Here is a 17968-nt window from a genome sequence, read left to right on the forward strand (position 1 = left end):
CTGGTGCAGGTGCAGACCAGGGGTCATTATCAACGTGCTAAGTGCCGCGGGCGGGGGGGCAGGAGGTGGGGAGCAAGGGATCCTATCAGCGGAGCAGGCAGCAAGGCACTACCACTTACTTCCTAAGAACTTCTCCTCTACTCTGAGGCCGACTTGCACATCGCTTTAGCTGGGTGGTGGAAAACTTTTCCAATATCATACAGCATCTGGAGTAAACTTTTTTTTTTTTTTTTTTTGATAAGGTGGAGGGAAACTAAACTGCTAGCACTGTTTTACCTGTCAGTGTCACACGTACATCTCAAACCCTATTGAATCCTATGCAGGGTTTAAAGTCCAAGAATTAAAGAAAAAAAAAAAGAAAACGAACTGATGAAATGGAAATTGTCATCGGTCATGCCTGGGGAGACAGCAGACAGCCCCAGGGTTCCCACCGGGTGGCCAGGTGTCAAATGGACATGACGCGTATTATGTACATATGCTTTCCAGAGAGGGCGTGTTAGAGGACACGGGGAACTATACACATGGAATCTAAGCGGTGTGTCCAGGCTGCCCTGCACACCTCAAAAATGTACAACTCAGGTGCAAATGTTCCGTCAGGCTGTCTGGTGCAGAAAGCACAAAGCAGGCAATAGAGTGGGCTTGTGCGTGGCTAAGGGGGCGCCCCCAGCAAAGCCCCTTTCAAGCTGCAGTGTCTTCATCAGTCGGCACCGCCGTGCTAAGGACGCAGTGCACAGTTAACAAAAGGTTTGTTTTTTTTTTTTTGCTTTAAATACCAAAACTACAAAAATCAGTTTATAAACTGTTTTCCCAAAACAACCACCAAAACAAAACGATCCCCCGAATCGAAGCAAAACAAAATACTGTCAAAAGTGTAAGTCACCCTTCTACAATGAAAGCCGTCCACACACAGCCGTGTGACTGGGAAGAGAAAGGGGGCTTGTTCTACGTGGTGACCACATGGCTAGAAGGTTCCCAAGAGGAGCGACGGTTTATTATTTGAGAACCACGGAGTGGGTAACAGCTGTTCTGACTTTCACCCCCTTCTTTCTAGACCCAGGGGGAAACATTTCAGCTTGAGCTTGAAGAGCTCTCCGAATTTTAAGATCTACTTTTAACCCTTCATGGGCTGAGCTGCCCCAGCTTCTTCGCCGAACGTTCTATGGGTTTGTCATTTCTTTGTCAATAAATTGTGCAAATCAGAGCCCTTCGATGTAAAGGCAATTAGTAGTCCATGACCAATGCAGATTGTCACACACTCTGTCCCGGTTTGTGGGCACTAACCTGAACAAGGTATTGCTTTGCAGATACTGTCCGTGGGAAGGCGGCTCCTTTGCAATCTCTTCCCAGAAACCTTGTCAGGATCAGAGCTGAGGCACCAGCCTTTTGGTGGTTTTTCGGTCCCTTCCCTGTTCCCACTCCCCAGCCAAGGTATCTGTCGTTAAGGGTGCCAATCCAGAGACAGCTTGGGTTCTCCAGATAATACTCAAAGGGCAAGCTTTAGGAACAGCCAAAAACACACACAAAACCACTGCCCTCGTTTGCCTGAATGGGAACTGCTAGCTCTAGGGTTCGGCCGCTCAGACACTCAGAAACTTAGTAAGCAAAGCCCTCGGCATAGGGGAGGCTGCCGCAGCGATCCATGTCCAGGAGGTAAGCTGGGTTGTCTTCAAAGTGGGTCAGCGGCAGGGTATCTTCCTCGTTGAGGTGACACTCAGACTCTGCTTTCAGGAACGGACGCTGGTTGTCGGGGAAGGCCATGGAGAAAAGGGCATCCGGGTCACAGACAAATTTATAGACGTATCGCTCCCCGGCCACCTGAGAGAGAAAGCACACCTTCTCAGGCCCAGCTGACACAGGGCACGGGGTTCCAGGGGTGGGGGGAGGAAACCCAGGGAAGGGAAGGATGGTGAGGTATTCATAGGTCAACAAGTTCTCAAGGAGCCAGGGACAAAAGGACGCTCATTAGTAGCTGATGGCCCAAACCATTCCGATTTATTTTGAGAAATCTGGGAGACCTCTTATGTGCCAAGTGTTTTGTTGACACCACCGTTCAGCAGCGGTGTCATGTGACTGAAAGACACCCCAATTTCAAATTCACGCTGGATAGGCTCACCTTTTGTTTGTTTGTTTGTTTATTTATGTTCTTTTAGAGGAAAATTCTCACTGTGTTATATTCACAGGTGAGAAAGAAAGGTTATACCGAGGCTGGTGCTTGGTGTTATAAGGAAGATTGAAAAGTGAAAAGCAGAAGTCAGGCCATGTTTTCAGTTACCTCCAAAGTTCACAGTCTTCACAGTACAGCTTTGTTATTTCAAAGGGCTAGGAATTTGATCAGTAGAGCCTATGCGGAAATTTGAATGTGTTCCAAAGCCAAACAGAACTGCTTTTTGGCTTACCTATGGTTTTAAATTTTGCATTCCACGGTTCTGCTACATCGAAGAACTGCTAACTACCTTTTTATGAATTTTATGCATTATCTTATTATTAGAACCAAAGGTCTTGATTCAAAGGCCTCACGATGTAGCTGATGAGCCATCCAGGTCCATGGGATCAGCCATTCTCTGCTGCTTGGTTAGCATCAGTGCAAGAGGACCTCCACCATTGAAAATCAAGCCTGATGGTGTGCTTGGCTTGGGTAATGCAAAGGGGCAAGGGAAGGCCGCTGAAATTACTGATAAAATGAACATGTTTAAGCTCAAAAATTCAAAAGGTCGAGTCTTACCCTGCCCTTCGGTCATTATGTTGTGATTCTAGAATCTCTTTTCAACTGCAGAAATATGGCTTTGCTTCCAAATCTTGGGTTTAAAAAAGTCTGTTGCTATGGTGGCAGCTTAGAGAGGAAAACGGTAGAATTCTCCTGATAGGTCCGAAAGCTTATTTTATGGTGACATGTCAGTCTAGTCACCAGAACACGGCTGTCTGCACCAATGTTCTTTGGAACTCAAGCACTAGGAATTAGGGGATGTGTGGGCGAAACTGAACAAGCAGCATCTTCACCAAAACAAGATGTAAGGGTAGCAGATATACCCAATCAACCCTATTTAGTTTTTTTAAATTAGAGGCTTAACACTAAATCTCTTGATGGCCCACCCCGAAAGCCAGTACATATATGCAGCAGAGTGAGGTAGAAAGGCAGAGTGGAAATAATAGGAGATCAGGGGCCAGGAATGGATGGCTTCCCATCCTCGTTCAGTCACTAAAGAGTCTTAACCTCTGCGCACCTCAATTTTCCCTTTCAAAAGCTGAGAGTATGGGACCCCAGGTTTTCTATATCTCTCCCCATGCGGGCATCCTATCATTCACCCTTAATTAGTTCTCTTTCACTCATGGGTCATGTCATAAATATAACAACAATTCCTTACATGGCATAGCACAGTATTATCTCTGGGACATTTTCACATATATTACCCTGTGAAATTACAGTAGGTTTTTTTTTTATTGTTTTGTTTGCTTATTTGTTTTGTTTTGTTTTTTGGGAAAGAGAGGCTTTGGCAGGTCAATCTAAAGCATCCAACTAATAAATGGGAGTGTTAGGATTGGAAGCCATCCAAGCCTCATTCTTGTGCCTCCTGGTACTCTTTGCCTGTTTTGTCCTCAGAAATGAAGTTCTCTTCCACTTCCTGAAACAACTGAGGACCTAGTCCCAGGGACAACTCACTGTTGGTAGTTCAAGTTATTGTGTCTTGGTCACATTCCCTCAGATTGGATCTGGAGTTGGGAATAGCAAAGGAATAATAGCTCTTCTTCCTGAATTTTAGGATTCCACCTGATAGTATTAACATTAAAAGGGGAGTGTGTGTGTGTGTGTGTGTGTGTGTGTGTGTGTGTGAGGTTTGGGGGAAAATGGAAAGTGATTACGAATGGGTTTGGGGTTTCTTTCTGGGGTGATAAAATCTTCTAAAATTGATTGTGGTGATGATTGCACAACTCTGTGAATATATTTTAAAAACCACTGAATTGTATACTTTACAGAAAGGGGAAGTCGAGAGACTGCCCATTTAGATTGTCTATCAACTCCGTGCCAAGCACTATAGTCAAACCCTCAGCGCTGCCCCAGAGGAGCTCACAGTACAGTACAGAGAGAAGGACCGTGATGGAGAGGTGCGCGGGGGCTACTGGGGGCAAGAAAGGAGACCCAGTCTCAGGACTTCAGATTCTTGGGAGTGATGAGGTGATGATCGGCTGGCCAGGTAATGAAGGCATTAGGAATGTTCTAGTTCTTAAACAGAATGACAGTTTAATAGTTTTTTTTTTTTTTTTCCCTCCACTTTCTGATATGCTTGATGACTTCCATGCACATGGTATATATTCTTTGGTAAACAAATACTACATGAATTAAGAGAAGATGGCCATGCTAGTGAAAGCAGTCAAGCGTGGGTGAGGAAACAGGAGTTGGTGATGGTACCCAGACCAGCAATAGCCTTAGAGTCTGTATGAAACACTAGGAAGTCTATAAGACTTTATCTTTATCTTCACCTTTCTTCTCTATCGAGAGGCCCATGGCAAACTGTTTAATACTTTTGAAGGTGGTGAGAGGAACCTGGGGTCCCATTACCACCTGCCTATGAAAGAGGTAAGTCTGGCTTCAGCACAGACAGGTTTTCAGCAGCCATGGCCGTACACTTCTGCCATTGCATCTTACTGGCTACCCATCACAGACGGCCTAAATGTATAAATGTTAGAATCTGGGTAAGAGCGTGGCATAAAATACGGTGGCTAAGAAAGATGAACCAGTGATTAACCATTCCCATCTTCTTCCTATCCACGGAATTTCCAGATCGTGGTCCCTTTCCACCCATCCCAATGAGGATTTTTGTACCGGCTTCCTCAAAATATGCCTTAACCTTCATTCTGCAAAGAGTGACCTGGTACTAGTTGATTCTGCTGCCATTCTATAAACCTTGTGTTTGTTTTTTTTTGGTTTTGTTGTTGTTTTTTACATTTGAGTTCCAGTTTTTTCTATAAGTTCTTAAAGAGAAATAGGGTTTCCTTACTCCTCTAACACTATTGAGACTATGAAACCAAGAGATTTAGAGGTCTGGGTATTTTGACAACTAAAGACTTCAGCTCAGATCTTATGGGAGTGGAGGCCTTCAAACTGATTCCTCCATGTACTCCTTTAGAGATGTAACTGTTGGCCTATGTTTCTGGACATTTTGGTAATTAGAGGCAGTTTAAGTAAAGCTGGGGGGGCCTAATTTTCCTGTAGTGTGCTCCATGTGCAACCTCTGGTGTTCACGTACCCAAGAGCATTAGAAATACTCTTTACATCTCATTTCACTCTTAAGTTTTTTCTCCCAAGTTTTTCCCTACCACAGAATCGCTTACGAGGCAAACATTTTCTCCCAGGCATTACACACAGTCGTATTACAGAAGCCCTTGACATGTTTGAAAGTGGTCAGAGTGGTCTAGATGCCTCTCGTAACTGCTCACCTTCTGCATGATGCCCTTTTCGTAGTAATAGCGTAGAGAACGGCTGAGCTTGTCATAGTTCATGGCTGGCCGGTTCTTTTGGATACCCCAGCGCCGAGCAACCTAAAGAGACAGGGAAGTAGAGAGCAATGGAAACTCGTTCCTTGGGCCTAGTGGTAGTCTCCAAATCCCGGGAGCGCCAGTTCTGAGACTTGACTGCTTTGGCCAATGGTCCGCTTCCCTGACCTGGAAGCAAAAATACTTAATTCCCTCAAGACCCAATATTCAACAAAGGTGATGAGTCAGTCACAACCGCTAAGAGAGGTGAGATCCAGAGGTGGAAGGATCCTAGCACTTTAAGATTACAGAGGGCTTGGCTAATGGCCCAGAGGAAGCAGGCTCTCTACTGTTTCTCTACATATGAATTATTGACCAATACCCATAGACCATTAACATGTTGCCATTAAGTGCTATGGTTTCTGTAGCAGTCAATAAGGAATAATTAGAATGGTCATTCCTGAAACATTAGAAACACACTAGTGAGTTGCTAATGGGCCAACAGAGCAAAAGTTCAATTCTAATAAGATTGGCGAGGGGCTGGGAGCTGTTTACTTACTGCAGCTCATGGAGTAAGGGGGAACCAGATCATTCCAGCCCACTGCCATCCAATCCCCTGCTCCCAGCAGACTTGCAGAATGGACATTAAAACATGCAGCACCATTATCCACTTAATGAAAAATTAACAGGGCTTCCCAAACAGTTCTGAAGTGCATTATATCCAACCCAGTCCACCTGAGGTGCAGTGATGGGGAGATGTAATTGGAGTTTTAGGCAAAGATGCCTGATAGCAAGAAAACTTCCTAGTAGAGTTTACTCAATTGTCAGGACAGCCAAGCAATTTCTGTTCTCAAAAATCCCAATGTCCAAATCCTACTTGTAAGGATGACCGTCCCTATAGGAGAAGAGTAACTTTAGAAATGGGAGTCTCCTCAGAGGTCTTTAAATGTAGGGAAACCAGGGGTCATGTTTTGAATATTTGAGGTCCCTTTTGAAAACTTAAGAAAAAACAAAAACAAAACAACTATATTCCTTTGATCTTTAAAAAAACAGATGTTACACATGGAGTGGGAAGTAGGGAGACTGCAAATGGGAAAGTGGATAAAAAAAAAGGCATTTCACTTAAAGCATCTGGGCAGAATGAAAGCAACATCTTCTAAAATCAGGATTCTAAAATGACCTTTAAAAATACCAGAAATGATCTGATAAGGAAGAATGCGTCTGTCCTAATTACATTAGAATAATTCAATAGTCATGATTCTGATTCCTCTCTGCCTTGCAACAGACCGTGTGAAAGTGAAGTTTCCATTCGTTTCCCTTGGGCCCCTATGGCACGCACGAAGTCCCTGGCTCTCCTTCTTTCTCCATACTGCACCAATCCAAGTCTCTCTTTGAAATAGCCAAAAAGGCACAGTTCACCAAAAATCCATCCCTTGGCTACAGAAGATAAACATTTTCAACCAACAGAAACAGCGGTGCAAGAGAGATCTGCTCAACCAATACACATCCTTCTACCCTGTTCAAAAGCAATGACTTCGAAGCTGACTTTGAACTGCTGTGAGCCCGCCAGTTGCCGGGAACCCAAAAGGAAGTCCAGTCTCATCATCTTCCTGTATTCAGTGGTGGAAATCAATTCTGGAAGATTCTTCAGCTTCGGCCCTGACCTCTCTCTGCTGTCACTTGCATATGCAATGGCTTCCTGGAGCTCAGTTCTGCATCCGCAATGACTTCCAAGCAGCTCTGGTAGCCATAGTTACTGACTCATCCTCTTGGGCCAGGGCCCTGTGATTCAGGAGCCCTCCCCAGGGCTGCTCCTTCTACAGTAATGCATGATGAAGCACAACGGCAAGCTGCTGGAAATGAGGGCTGCCCCATTTCTGGGGGAAGGGGAGCAGGCAAGAGCTTGTTAGCAGCTCTTTCTGTCATTTTCCCATTCATTACTTTGATCACACACATCTTGAGGACAGAGGCCGAAAGAGTTAAAAAAAACCCTCACATTTCTCTTCCTCCCTCTTCAAGAGATAGCAAGCCACAGCACGGGGAGCAGCTCTTTCTCGAAGCCCATCCTTTTAAACCTCCCCATGGCATCAGTTATCTGCCACATGTTCAACAAACAACCCTACCCCCCAAAATATTCATTAATGCAGATTCACAGTTAAAATGGCTCCAGATTAAAGCCGAGTCAGTCATAATTGAGAGGGTGCTAAGCTGGATGACTATCAAAAGACATTTGATTAGGGGGCCTGCCAAAACGCAGCTCTAAAACCACAATTTCCATGCACAGTGTAATGGATATTATGGATAATTACCCAGAGTGCACTACTCAGCCACACAGCTGCCTACAATTACGTCCCAAACAGCTTCCTCCTCCGCTTCACCCTTCAAGCTCCCCCCATGACAACGTCTTCCAGCTTTCTCGAGGAGTTGGTATCTTCCTGGCTTTAACAAAAAGTGGGGATGGTGAAGTTAACATAACCGGGAGGGAAAGAGCTCAGCCAACGCTGCCCGCTGCGTGTCCTGAGGCCAGAGTGTGCACGCGGAACAGAAGTGGTTCTGGAACATCACAGAGCAGATCACTCAGAGCTCGTGGAGCACCAGGGGATTTCAGGGTGGGGTGGAAAGAAGGATTCCTGCAGAAACGAAGCCGTCCTGTCAGCTGAGGGAGGCGCAAAGCCACAAGAGGCCTCTCGTGTGACTTGGCTACTTGGCATTTATGAGCATTTTGGACTAATGTTAGTTTCTCTAAGAAGTATGAAAGCAGGAGCCTTTTACCATTGGTTCATCATTGGTCTTTCCAGCTGGTAGGAGAGCCAAAGATTCAATAACAGCTTTCAGAGGGTCATAGCCAGGTTCACCTTCAACAGCACAGCCTGTGGTCAGGCCCAAGGCAGTGGCAATAAAGGAATAAAAGCTCCTGTTTGTGAAATGAGATAAATCAGTAAGGACGGCCCCCATGACAGACACAGACTTGCTTGCAGCAAGCCTCAGTGAGTCCAGGCAACATGCTTTCTTCAAGCATCCAGTCAACCAGTCCAGGTTAGGAGGAAGAGCCTTAGGTCAGATGGCTCTTGGGCATGCCTCCATTTTCCACCTGACTTGCTCCAGGAAAACCTTCGAGAAACACAGGAGTACCAAACTCCGGCTTTGAAGGGAGACTCAGTCTTAACGGAAATGGGTGACAACGGGAGATGGTGACATTCTTTCATTTTTATGAAAGACGCAAGACAGGGAACACCACGGATCCTTCTTCTATAACTGCCTTCAGTGAAGCCTTCCTTACCCTCCTACTAGCCGGGATTCTTGAGACATTTCCAATCCACATAGTCTCCTTTTCTCATCTTAACTTTCAGACCATTTTCTTCTTCCAAACCAAGTGCCAAGTGGCTATTTCCTGCTGTTGACCCCCAAGCCAACTGATCCCTTTGGTGTGCCGAGGTGAGCCCTAGAGTTAATCCAACAACATCTAAAACCGCCATTCTTGCTCAAATGCCTGCTAAGAGGACTGTTGCCATTTCATTTACATCCAACCCAAAGATAGCTTTTGCTCTGCTGGTTTAACGTATAATGCCTAGGTATAAGCTACCAGAAGAAGCCTGTATCGGATTTTCAGGAGGTTTTTTTTCCCCCCCATTTATAATTTCTCTAGAGTCTAAATCAAATAGAATTTAAAATCAACCCCTTTGGAATATGCCAAACTGAGAACATGATTTAATTTACTTCCCTATGTGATATTCAGGAAAGGGGTTCTGTAGATTTTCCCCATTGAAGAAATGATACCGATGCTGTCTATAGGCCTTTCTGTCAATAGTTCTGGGCAAACAAATAGTAATAGTGTTTCTTTTTCTATTAGGATAATGAAGGTTTGGGCTACCTCTCAACTATTGTGATGCCACATAATACACTTAAGAAAAATCTAAGCCCAAAAGAATGACTCATTTCTGATCATTTTATTTCTCTAGGGTAGAGTCATTTGAAATATACAATCTGTTGTATTGTAGTTGCATCTGATATTACCACAAAGTCATACAATATGTTAACGTAACCTCAAATAGAGCCTGTGACAAATGAGGACCCACACCAACACAAGTTGGTATCACCAACATATTGGTATCACCGAAACAACACTTGAAAAAGACTTTTCGAGATGGAAAACAGATGCTCTCTGGATGCAAGTCTTCGTGGCCCCACTCTTCCGATTTTACAGACATGTCACTAATACTTCTTGTGTTTTCTACAGTGGAGAACTTTGCCTGTCCCCGAATTGTAACTTGTCCTAGTAACAGGAAAAGAACTGCCAAATCCACTGGTCGGGTCAGAATCTGAATGAGAAGAGCATCCTTAACCCAATAAGAAGCTTCCGTTGAGAACTGAACAAGAGCAGACATCATCATCATCATTGTTGTCATCATCAACCAATCAAACATCACCCAAGCCTGGCACCAGTGCTTACCTCCTCAGGTTCTATCAGCTTAAACTCCATGCCACGGCCCGTCCAGGCAATGAAGTGGGCATTGGCCGGGTCATCAAGCAGGGTAACCAGGAACTGCCACAGCTGAAGAGAACCTCGCCTCTGGTAAGGGGGCCCCTCCCGATACATGGTGGGCTCTTGTTTGACTTTGCCTATTTGGGATGAGGATATATATGCAATAGTTTAGTCTTAGGTTTCTTGGACAATTTGGGCATGAAGGAGTTATGAATGCCAACCTGGCATTCACAAGATTGAGGGGCTCTGATATCGCTGACATTCTGGCTTAGCAACAAACTGGAGGAGCTACTTACCTTCCAGTCTCTCAGGAACAACACATGTGTCGTCAAAGTACAACCGGGGATCTTTTTCATATGAAAAACCTGAAGGAAAATTTAAAAAGAATGAACATGTTGCTTAACAAATTCTATCTGTATCCTACGAACTCTGGTTTTAAGGACTAAAATGGAATTCTGCTATTTCGGGTCCTAAGCCCTACTAATTGCCATATGTTTGCCAGACTGGATCTGACAGGGCTTCAGAAGGACTTAGGCATTGGTGTTCTGATGCCTCAGAGAAGCATCGATTCCTCCTACTCGAGCTAAGACTTCAGGGAAGTGCTGAGTCACCAGTAAGTTCCTTCACATCTTATTATAAGGTCTGTACAGGTCAGTGTTGCCGTGACTAAGCTTTTATATCTGAAAAGACAACTCATCTATTTCAGTTGGCCTACCTGGGAGGATTTGGTCGATCTGTACATAGTCTTGCCATTTTCCTTTTAGCAAATATTAATTTCAACCTTTCCCAGGACTTGTTGAGGCTGCCTGTGTACCTCATTCAATTATGAAAGAGCCTGGAGGGTGGACAACGCTGCCAAAATGAATAAAGACTTGGGCCTGTGGAGGATTGTGACCAGCAATAAATTTAAAAGCAAGCTGGAAGTATTATCACCAGACATAATGGAAGAAATCTGAAGAGACTTCCTAGCAATAAAAACTTGTTCATCGTAGAGTTAACAAACCAGAGGTCAAAAAAGGGGAACTGATGGGCTCAACATGTGTAAATAGGAATGAAAGGAAGGGAGGGCAAAAAGTGAAAGGGGTCAAGGAGAGGGAAGGATGGCCAGCACTCTCAATCCAGAATGTGCGCCTTCTGTGCTGACCACCCAGTCACGTCACCAGGCGCCCTGATAAGATCAGTGGTTCAAATCAAAGTCAGTTAATAGGCTTGATGGGACCACATCCCTTCCCTGTGGCCAAGCCTGTTTCTCAGGGGTGAGCATGCCAGCCCTGCTCCCCTTCCAGCACACTCCTCAGCAGAGAGTCCTGGCAGTTTCCGTGAGCTCAGCCATGTGCCCTGCTCTGTCCAGCTGGGTGGGCAGTACAGGGGGGTGTGCATGTGTTGGGTATGTGCATGGCAGGTGTGCGGTGGGGAGATGCTGCGAGCCTGCGCTGCGGTGAATGACTAGCATGAGATTTTGAGAAGGATTCGCTAGGACTTGAAAAGTTCATGGGTAAAGACACCAGGAAATAATCTGTTCTTTCTTCATAATCGGCCAAGATCACGTTCTTCTTGGCAGGACCAGTGCTGTGTTTAAAAGGCCTGGGACTGGGAAAGCACTGCCCACCTTGGAAGAGACTGAGATTATCTTAGGGTGTGTGCTACTCATTTTTATTTTCTCAGCCCGAAGCACTATTTCTTGGTTTGCTGCACGATATCAAAGGAAGTCTATTTTACTGACATTTATGTATTAGTATATTTTATTGACATTTATTAATAAATATTTATGCCAGGCACTGTGCTAGAAGAGGGTAGGTAACAAGAAGAACAGAGACTTGGTGCTTGCTCTCATGGAGCTTGTATCCCAAAGGCAGGAGACTATTGGGAAAGAAAAGTGAGACTTGGGGTAGTGGGGAGCATTATAGAGCATGGGCCATGGAGCCGGACTGATGAACCTGGATTCGCTGTGTGACCTCTCTGCGCTCCAGTTTCCTCATTTGCAGACAGGGGAAGATGCTAATTGTATGAGAATTAGTTGTGTGAGAATATGGGTTATTAATATATACTCTGTTACATTGATCTGTTTATCTTTTTACCTTGGTGTCAAGAGTAGTGCCTGGCACATAAGTGTACAATAAATGATAGTTAAAAAGATTAAGATAGTAACTGTACATTGCAATGAGTACTATTAAGAAATTAATGGTAGGGGGGCCCGAGTGGCTCAGTTGGTTAAGTGACCGACTCTTCATTTTGGCTCAGGTCATGATCTCAGGGTTGTGAGTTTGGGTCTGAAGATTCTCTGTCTCCCTCATGCCCTCCCAAAAAAAGAAATTAACTGGATAATGTGAGAGCTTTATCTCATAGTATCTCTCATGGGTTCTAAATTCCTTGAGGATAAAGAACATGTCCTGAATATCTTTGTAATCTCATATCGCCTTGTACATAATAAGTGCTCAACAAATATTGGAATAAATATGAAAGAATTTCCATTAAAAAAAGATTTAAGAACACAACACTTGCTTTTAAGTCAGGGTTTCAGTGAATCCTACGATAAATTTATTTTCCAATCTGGTACCAGGAAATTGACTTTTATGACAAACTGTTATACTTTTTATTATCAATAAGAATTACATAATCCCTCCTCATGTTTCTTCCTTCTCCCTTTCTTTTTCTTTCTTTCTTTTCTTCTTTCTCCCTTCCTTCTTTTCTTTCTCTCCCTGCTTTCTCTCCCTCCCTCCTTTCTTTCTATTTTTCCCTTTCTTTCTTTTCTTTCTTTCCTTTCTCTCTTTCTTTCTTTCTGCCTTGGCTGCCAGGAAGCTATAAATTTCCTGACTTTCCCTCTGGATTCTGATACTCCAGTGATGTTTTAATGGACTTATTATAAAGCCATTATGAGGAAACTTCGAAATTTACACATCTGTCAAACTTGTATTATCTGTAAGGATAATACATTCACTGTATACAGGGAGAAAAAAGGTAAACCTAAATGAAATTCTAGGTTTGGCTTTCAAACCAATCAGATGAGGGCCTGCCCGTGAGTGTCATTTCGGTTTATCTGCGGTTTCTAGTCGCTGCCCCACGAGGTTCTCTAAACATCTGCAAGATGTTGTTGGCTTATGTGAAATTAAGTCAGTTGAATTTGCCCCAGCAGTTACAGCAGTTGTGGCCACAACCATCCCACCACTCAAAGGTGGCAGGAAGGAAGAACCTATTTGAGGAGCCCAGTGGAAATGAAAGATTCACCCGCTGTGCAGAGATTCCAGGTGAACGAATGCTAAGGCAGGATGGCTATCTTAGTAATCACAGATGCCAATCAGAAACACTTGTTTCACTAACTGGCATCCATGGTCAAGCCTCTAGAAGAAGGAAGGAGAAGCCACATCACGGTAATTTAGAGCAATTAAGAATGCAGGGCTCTTTGAAACTAGCTCCTCTGCCGTGTGGGGGGTCAGGGAGAGGAATGGAAGAGAGTAGGGGGAAGACACACAAACTCGCCAGATATTCTGTGTGTAGTAAGCAGCCCAATGCTTTACTAAAAATATTTCCTTTAAGAGCATGCTCCTTCCTAAATGTTGTAATTATGCAAAATGTTTTCCTCCCTCTCTTCCCTACACCCTCCCAGTTTGCCTGCTGCAGAAACATTCAGGAACCTGGAAGAGAGCCTCGCACAGCTGTGCCGATCGATCGCAGTCAGAGGTCCGGTAGACAGCCCTTCCTTCCCAGGGCTGGACACGCACTCCGAATATTCTCGGGCACTATTCTCAGGCACCCCGTGCAACCCCACTGGGTCTCGCCTCTCTCCAGGTCAGTGGGAAGCAGCTCCCCATAGAGAACAGGCTTGTGAACCAATCATGACACAAACGAGCAGGTGCTTCCTAGTACTGCCTCATTAGCTTTTCAATCCTCCTTGGATACACATTGGAATCACCTGGGGACCTTTAAGAAGAACTAATTAATGCCTAAGACCCACCCCAGAATTTCTGATTTACTTGATCTGGGTGAAGCCCAGACACCAAAAGTTTTGAAAGCTCCCAGCTGATTCTAACGTGCAGCCAAAGCTGCAACTCTCAGTGCTGTAATAGTTCTGAAACCAGAGCAAGCATCAGGACCACGTGGAAGGTATGTTACCACACGGAGTGCTGGGCTCCTGGAGCCTCTAAGGCAGCAGGTGGATGGGGGGTTCCCAAGAACCTGCCTTTCCAACAGATCCCAGGTGAAGCTGATGCTATGGCTTTGGGGAATCACACGTCTCTGCGTATTTAAGGAGAGATGTATATGACAAAACACAAGACCTACTTCTGGGGAAAATGTTCTAAGAAAAAAAAACCCTTCCCTGTTTCAGTGTTCAGAGAAGAAGTCCTAAACCTACCATCTCAAGTCGTCACACAGTTCCCAAGTGCTCATTCAGGCTGGTAATGTTATATACCTCTAGATATACCTCCTTGGATGGAAATTTTATTTGGTTTATTGGTTTATTTTTTCTTCATATTATCTCATGAACTCTGAAAAGTTAGAGTCATTGAAAATGATGGTGGCCTTCACTGCGTTCAGGACCATGCTGCAGAATGACTGAAGGTTACTGTAATGAGTTCTCATTTTCATGACTCAAGAAAGGTTTAACCTATCTCTGATCCCAAATCTTAGTGTGGAAGCTGAACAATTTTCAGCTTGCTTGAATATTCTTTTTTTAAAAGTTACTTACCTTCATGGCTGCTGGAGAAATACCCCCCTCTGATGTAGGACGACTGGCAGTTAGGCACTTCTGAAAGAAAAACAGATATACACTCTGTCAGTAGTTTCTGCAGGTGAGTCAGCACATCTCTTGACCTGCAGCCCTGTGGTAAAGCCCCCTAGACCGTCTCCTGCTCCCAGGTCATGTCCTTCTTGTCTTGACTTGGGAGAGAGTTGTCACCCTAACAGACAACATGGGCAACACCATCACCCACCATTTGAAAGTAGGACTCTTGGCTCCTCATCAAAAGAATGAGTAGGAAAAAATAATGCTTTATTCTCATAACTTGTTCATCTTAGAAATTAGTTAGCACCAAACTCTGGGGAGAGAGTTAATGGTAGAAAAAGAAACTTGGCTTTCAAAAGGCCAAGCTTGGCCTTCTGTCTCTACTGACTCAGGGGCTCTAGGGGTTAGACTGGGATGAAGGGTGCTTTACATATTTCCCAATTTGCTCCCCTTTACAGCTGACAGTCACATCCAATTCTGCTCCAATGGATGAGGGTGCTTTCTGGGCCAAAGAGATTTGGGGATTGGAGGTTAGGAAGCCAGTACAAGAGCTGGCAGGAGGGGAGGGGGGAACCTGCCATTTGCACGTACACGTACATTTCCCCATGTTGGAAGTGTTGGAATGAAACCTGTGCTCAAGTGAGCTCTTCTTTGAGCATCGGGTTACCAAGATGTCCACTGAGAGGAAGGCTGGTAGGTTGAGTTGTGCCCATGTGGGACACATGAGTTGCAGATATGGTAACATCTGCTGAGTGTCTTGCTTTAAGGGAGTGGGGTTGGGTGAAAAACTCGCCAGGATGGATTAAAATGTCAATCCCAAAGGAAAAATGTTGCTGGTCACGCCTGTTCCTGAGAAAAATACATCAAAGCCTTCAGGAGGAGTGCCAGTGGGAATTTTATAAGCTATCAATACCTATACATACACTTGGTAATTTTTTTTAATATCATAAAGCAACAGATGTCTCCCTTCTGTCTACTTCCCAGCCTTTCCCATAATCCATTTCTGCCTGAATTGAGCAATCTATATATTATCTCCCAGAAGGCCAAGAACAAACTATATATCCTATTCCATTTGCAAAAGTCGTTCAAATACGTACTGCCCCACTGCTCCCCCAGGTTCTTCAAGAAAAGCACCCATGGAAAAGGCTGAAAGTCTACCTACCACCCTCAAACTCCTTTAGCACCAACTGCAAGAAAAGACTGAAGAAGTTTAAGTAATTTCTGAAAGAAGAGGAAGAGAAGAAGAGGAAACAGTTTCAAAATGTGCAAACTGCAAAATTCCAACTCTTCTTTCCCCTAATGATGTCACTTTATATGCCGGGCCTAGAAGATACATAGTTAGTGAATGAGTGTGTGTGGTGGTGGGGGGAGAGCCCCCAAGTACAGCTTAAACTTCTTGATGTGCTTACATTTCTAGACAAGAGGTAACCCACAAATAGACAACAGGTGCCCTCTCCCTGCGTAAACCAACAGCCTCTGAAGGACACCAGGAACTTTCCCAGGTGAAAGCAATGCAATAGGGCAGTGAATCCCAAGAAGCAATCAACAAGACCGCTTTCTCCATGGTGTACCCAGCACCCCATATAGTCATGACTTACCAGGTGCTTTCTCAAAAATACCATTCATTTCAATAATAGAAAGAATTCCATCCTACGTGTAGACTCTCTTCCTTATGCCCATATTGGGAGTTGGTGAGTCTACTGTATTCAAAAGGAAAGCCATAAGGCTAGGGGCAAGGACTAAAATGCAGAAATGGTATTTCCGAGGTCCAAGGATCCTATGATCTTAAAAAAGGGCATCACCATGACGGGATCTTTAGGCTTGGATTCAGAGGTGTCCTCCCCACCACCTGTCAACGCCTACTGCCCTTCCTACCATGGGATGGCTTTTCTGTTTGGTTTTATACTCAGTTGTGCATAAAGTCTGCTTTACTAGCTCCTAAGTTCTTTGAGGGCGATTTTTAGTAAAGCTATTCCCTAAAGCTGAGCACACAGAAGACAATAACAGCCAGACAGATAAATGAGAGAACGAAGAAAGGAATGGCATGATTTTATGCTAACCTGAATCAACGCAGTAATCCCGGGGCTCCTGCTTGATTCCCATTGGTGACTGGAACCCATGTGCTGGGGGGCCTGGCATGCCTGGGACCCCATGTTCATAGAGTGGATCATGGTATTCTTGTTTGAATCCCTGAGGGGGTGGGGGAGCTGCAGGGACAATAGGTTCTGACATTTGCCGGTGGTAATTGGGGCGAGTATCTCCAGGAACTCCTGATTGAGGAGGGAAGGGGTGGCAGGGTTCAGACAGTTGTCTCTGAAATCTGTAAGAAGAAAGTAGTTATAGTTTTTAACTAAGAACATGATATATGCCTCCTCTGATTTAGCATAGGAACTAGAAGTTCAGATAAATGAAATTATTTGCAAAGCACTTATTAATGTTTATTTCTGAACATTTTACCCTCTTCCCCAAATTATATGGCATAGTTCAGACCACTTGAGTCAGGGAGTGGCAAAAAAAAAAAAAAAAAAATCAAAGCAATGACACATAGCCTCTTGTCTCCCACACATATTTATTTCACACAGTCCATCTGTACATTTGGGCCAGATTATGTGTCTAAATATATACGACCACTTATTTGCAAATATGACTAACATATACATATATTTACTAGTTCATTCCTTCTTTTACCTGTAGATAGAATTAAATTTTAAAGACCAAAGCGTACAGACTGACCAGTTAGAAAATGTAATTTAAGAAACCCATTCATAATAGCAATAAAAAACAGAAAATCTCTAGAAATAATCAGGAAATGTGCAGGCCATATAAGAATAAAACCTTAAAACTATTTTCTGAGGAAAAGAAAGAAAATTTAATTAAAGAGAAAATATTTAGGACTTTGAAGCTATTCGTTTGTTACAATTATTTTTTAAAGCAATGACTTCCCAATCAACTTGATAAAATGATTCTAAAATTTTATTTAAAATATTAAATAATTTTTGAAAAGAAATGATGATATATTAGATATTCACAAATTTTCTAAAACTGCAGTAATGAAAACAGCAATTCAAGGAATAAAAGATAGGCATATCAAAGGAATTGAAAGAAAAGTAAAAAACTGAGGTATAATCCAAAATTTACTACTTGTAAAGTTAGCATTTCAAATTAGTGTGGGGGGGGGGCGGAGAGAGGTCCCTGTTTTATACCACATGTCAAAATAAATTTCAAATGGATTCAAGATTTCAATGTGAAACCTTTTTTTTTTTTAAGATTTTATTTATTTATTTGACAGAGAGAGA

General features: G+C 43.7%; 1 protein-coding gene across 1 annotated transcript in view; it reads right to left on the reverse strand.

The window, feature by feature from the left end:
* Window positions 1–216: 216 nt before the first annotated feature.
* Window positions 217–17968, reverse strand: part of ETV5 (ETS variant transcription factor 5) — a 57007-nt gene continuing 39255 nt past the window's right edge. The window contains 6 exon segments of the mRNA XM_032875582.1: window positions 217–1815; window positions 5434–5535; window positions 9920–10089; window positions 10249–10317; window positions 14637–14696; window positions 16733–16992. Of these exon segments, the coding sequence (XP_032731473.1) occupies window positions 1594–1815; window positions 5434–5535; window positions 9920–10089; window positions 10249–10317; window positions 14637–14696; window positions 16733–16992 (883 nt within the window). The 3' untranslated portion in view covers window positions 217–1593.

This window comes from Lontra canadensis, unplaced genomic scaffold (genome assembly GCF_010015895.1).
Source record: "Lontra canadensis isolate GAN:19392208 unplaced genomic scaffold, GSC_riverotter_1.0 scaffold56, whole genome shotgun sequence".
Taxonomy (NCBI): Eukaryota; Metazoa; Chordata; class Mammalia; order Carnivora; family Mustelidae; genus Lontra; species Lontra canadensis.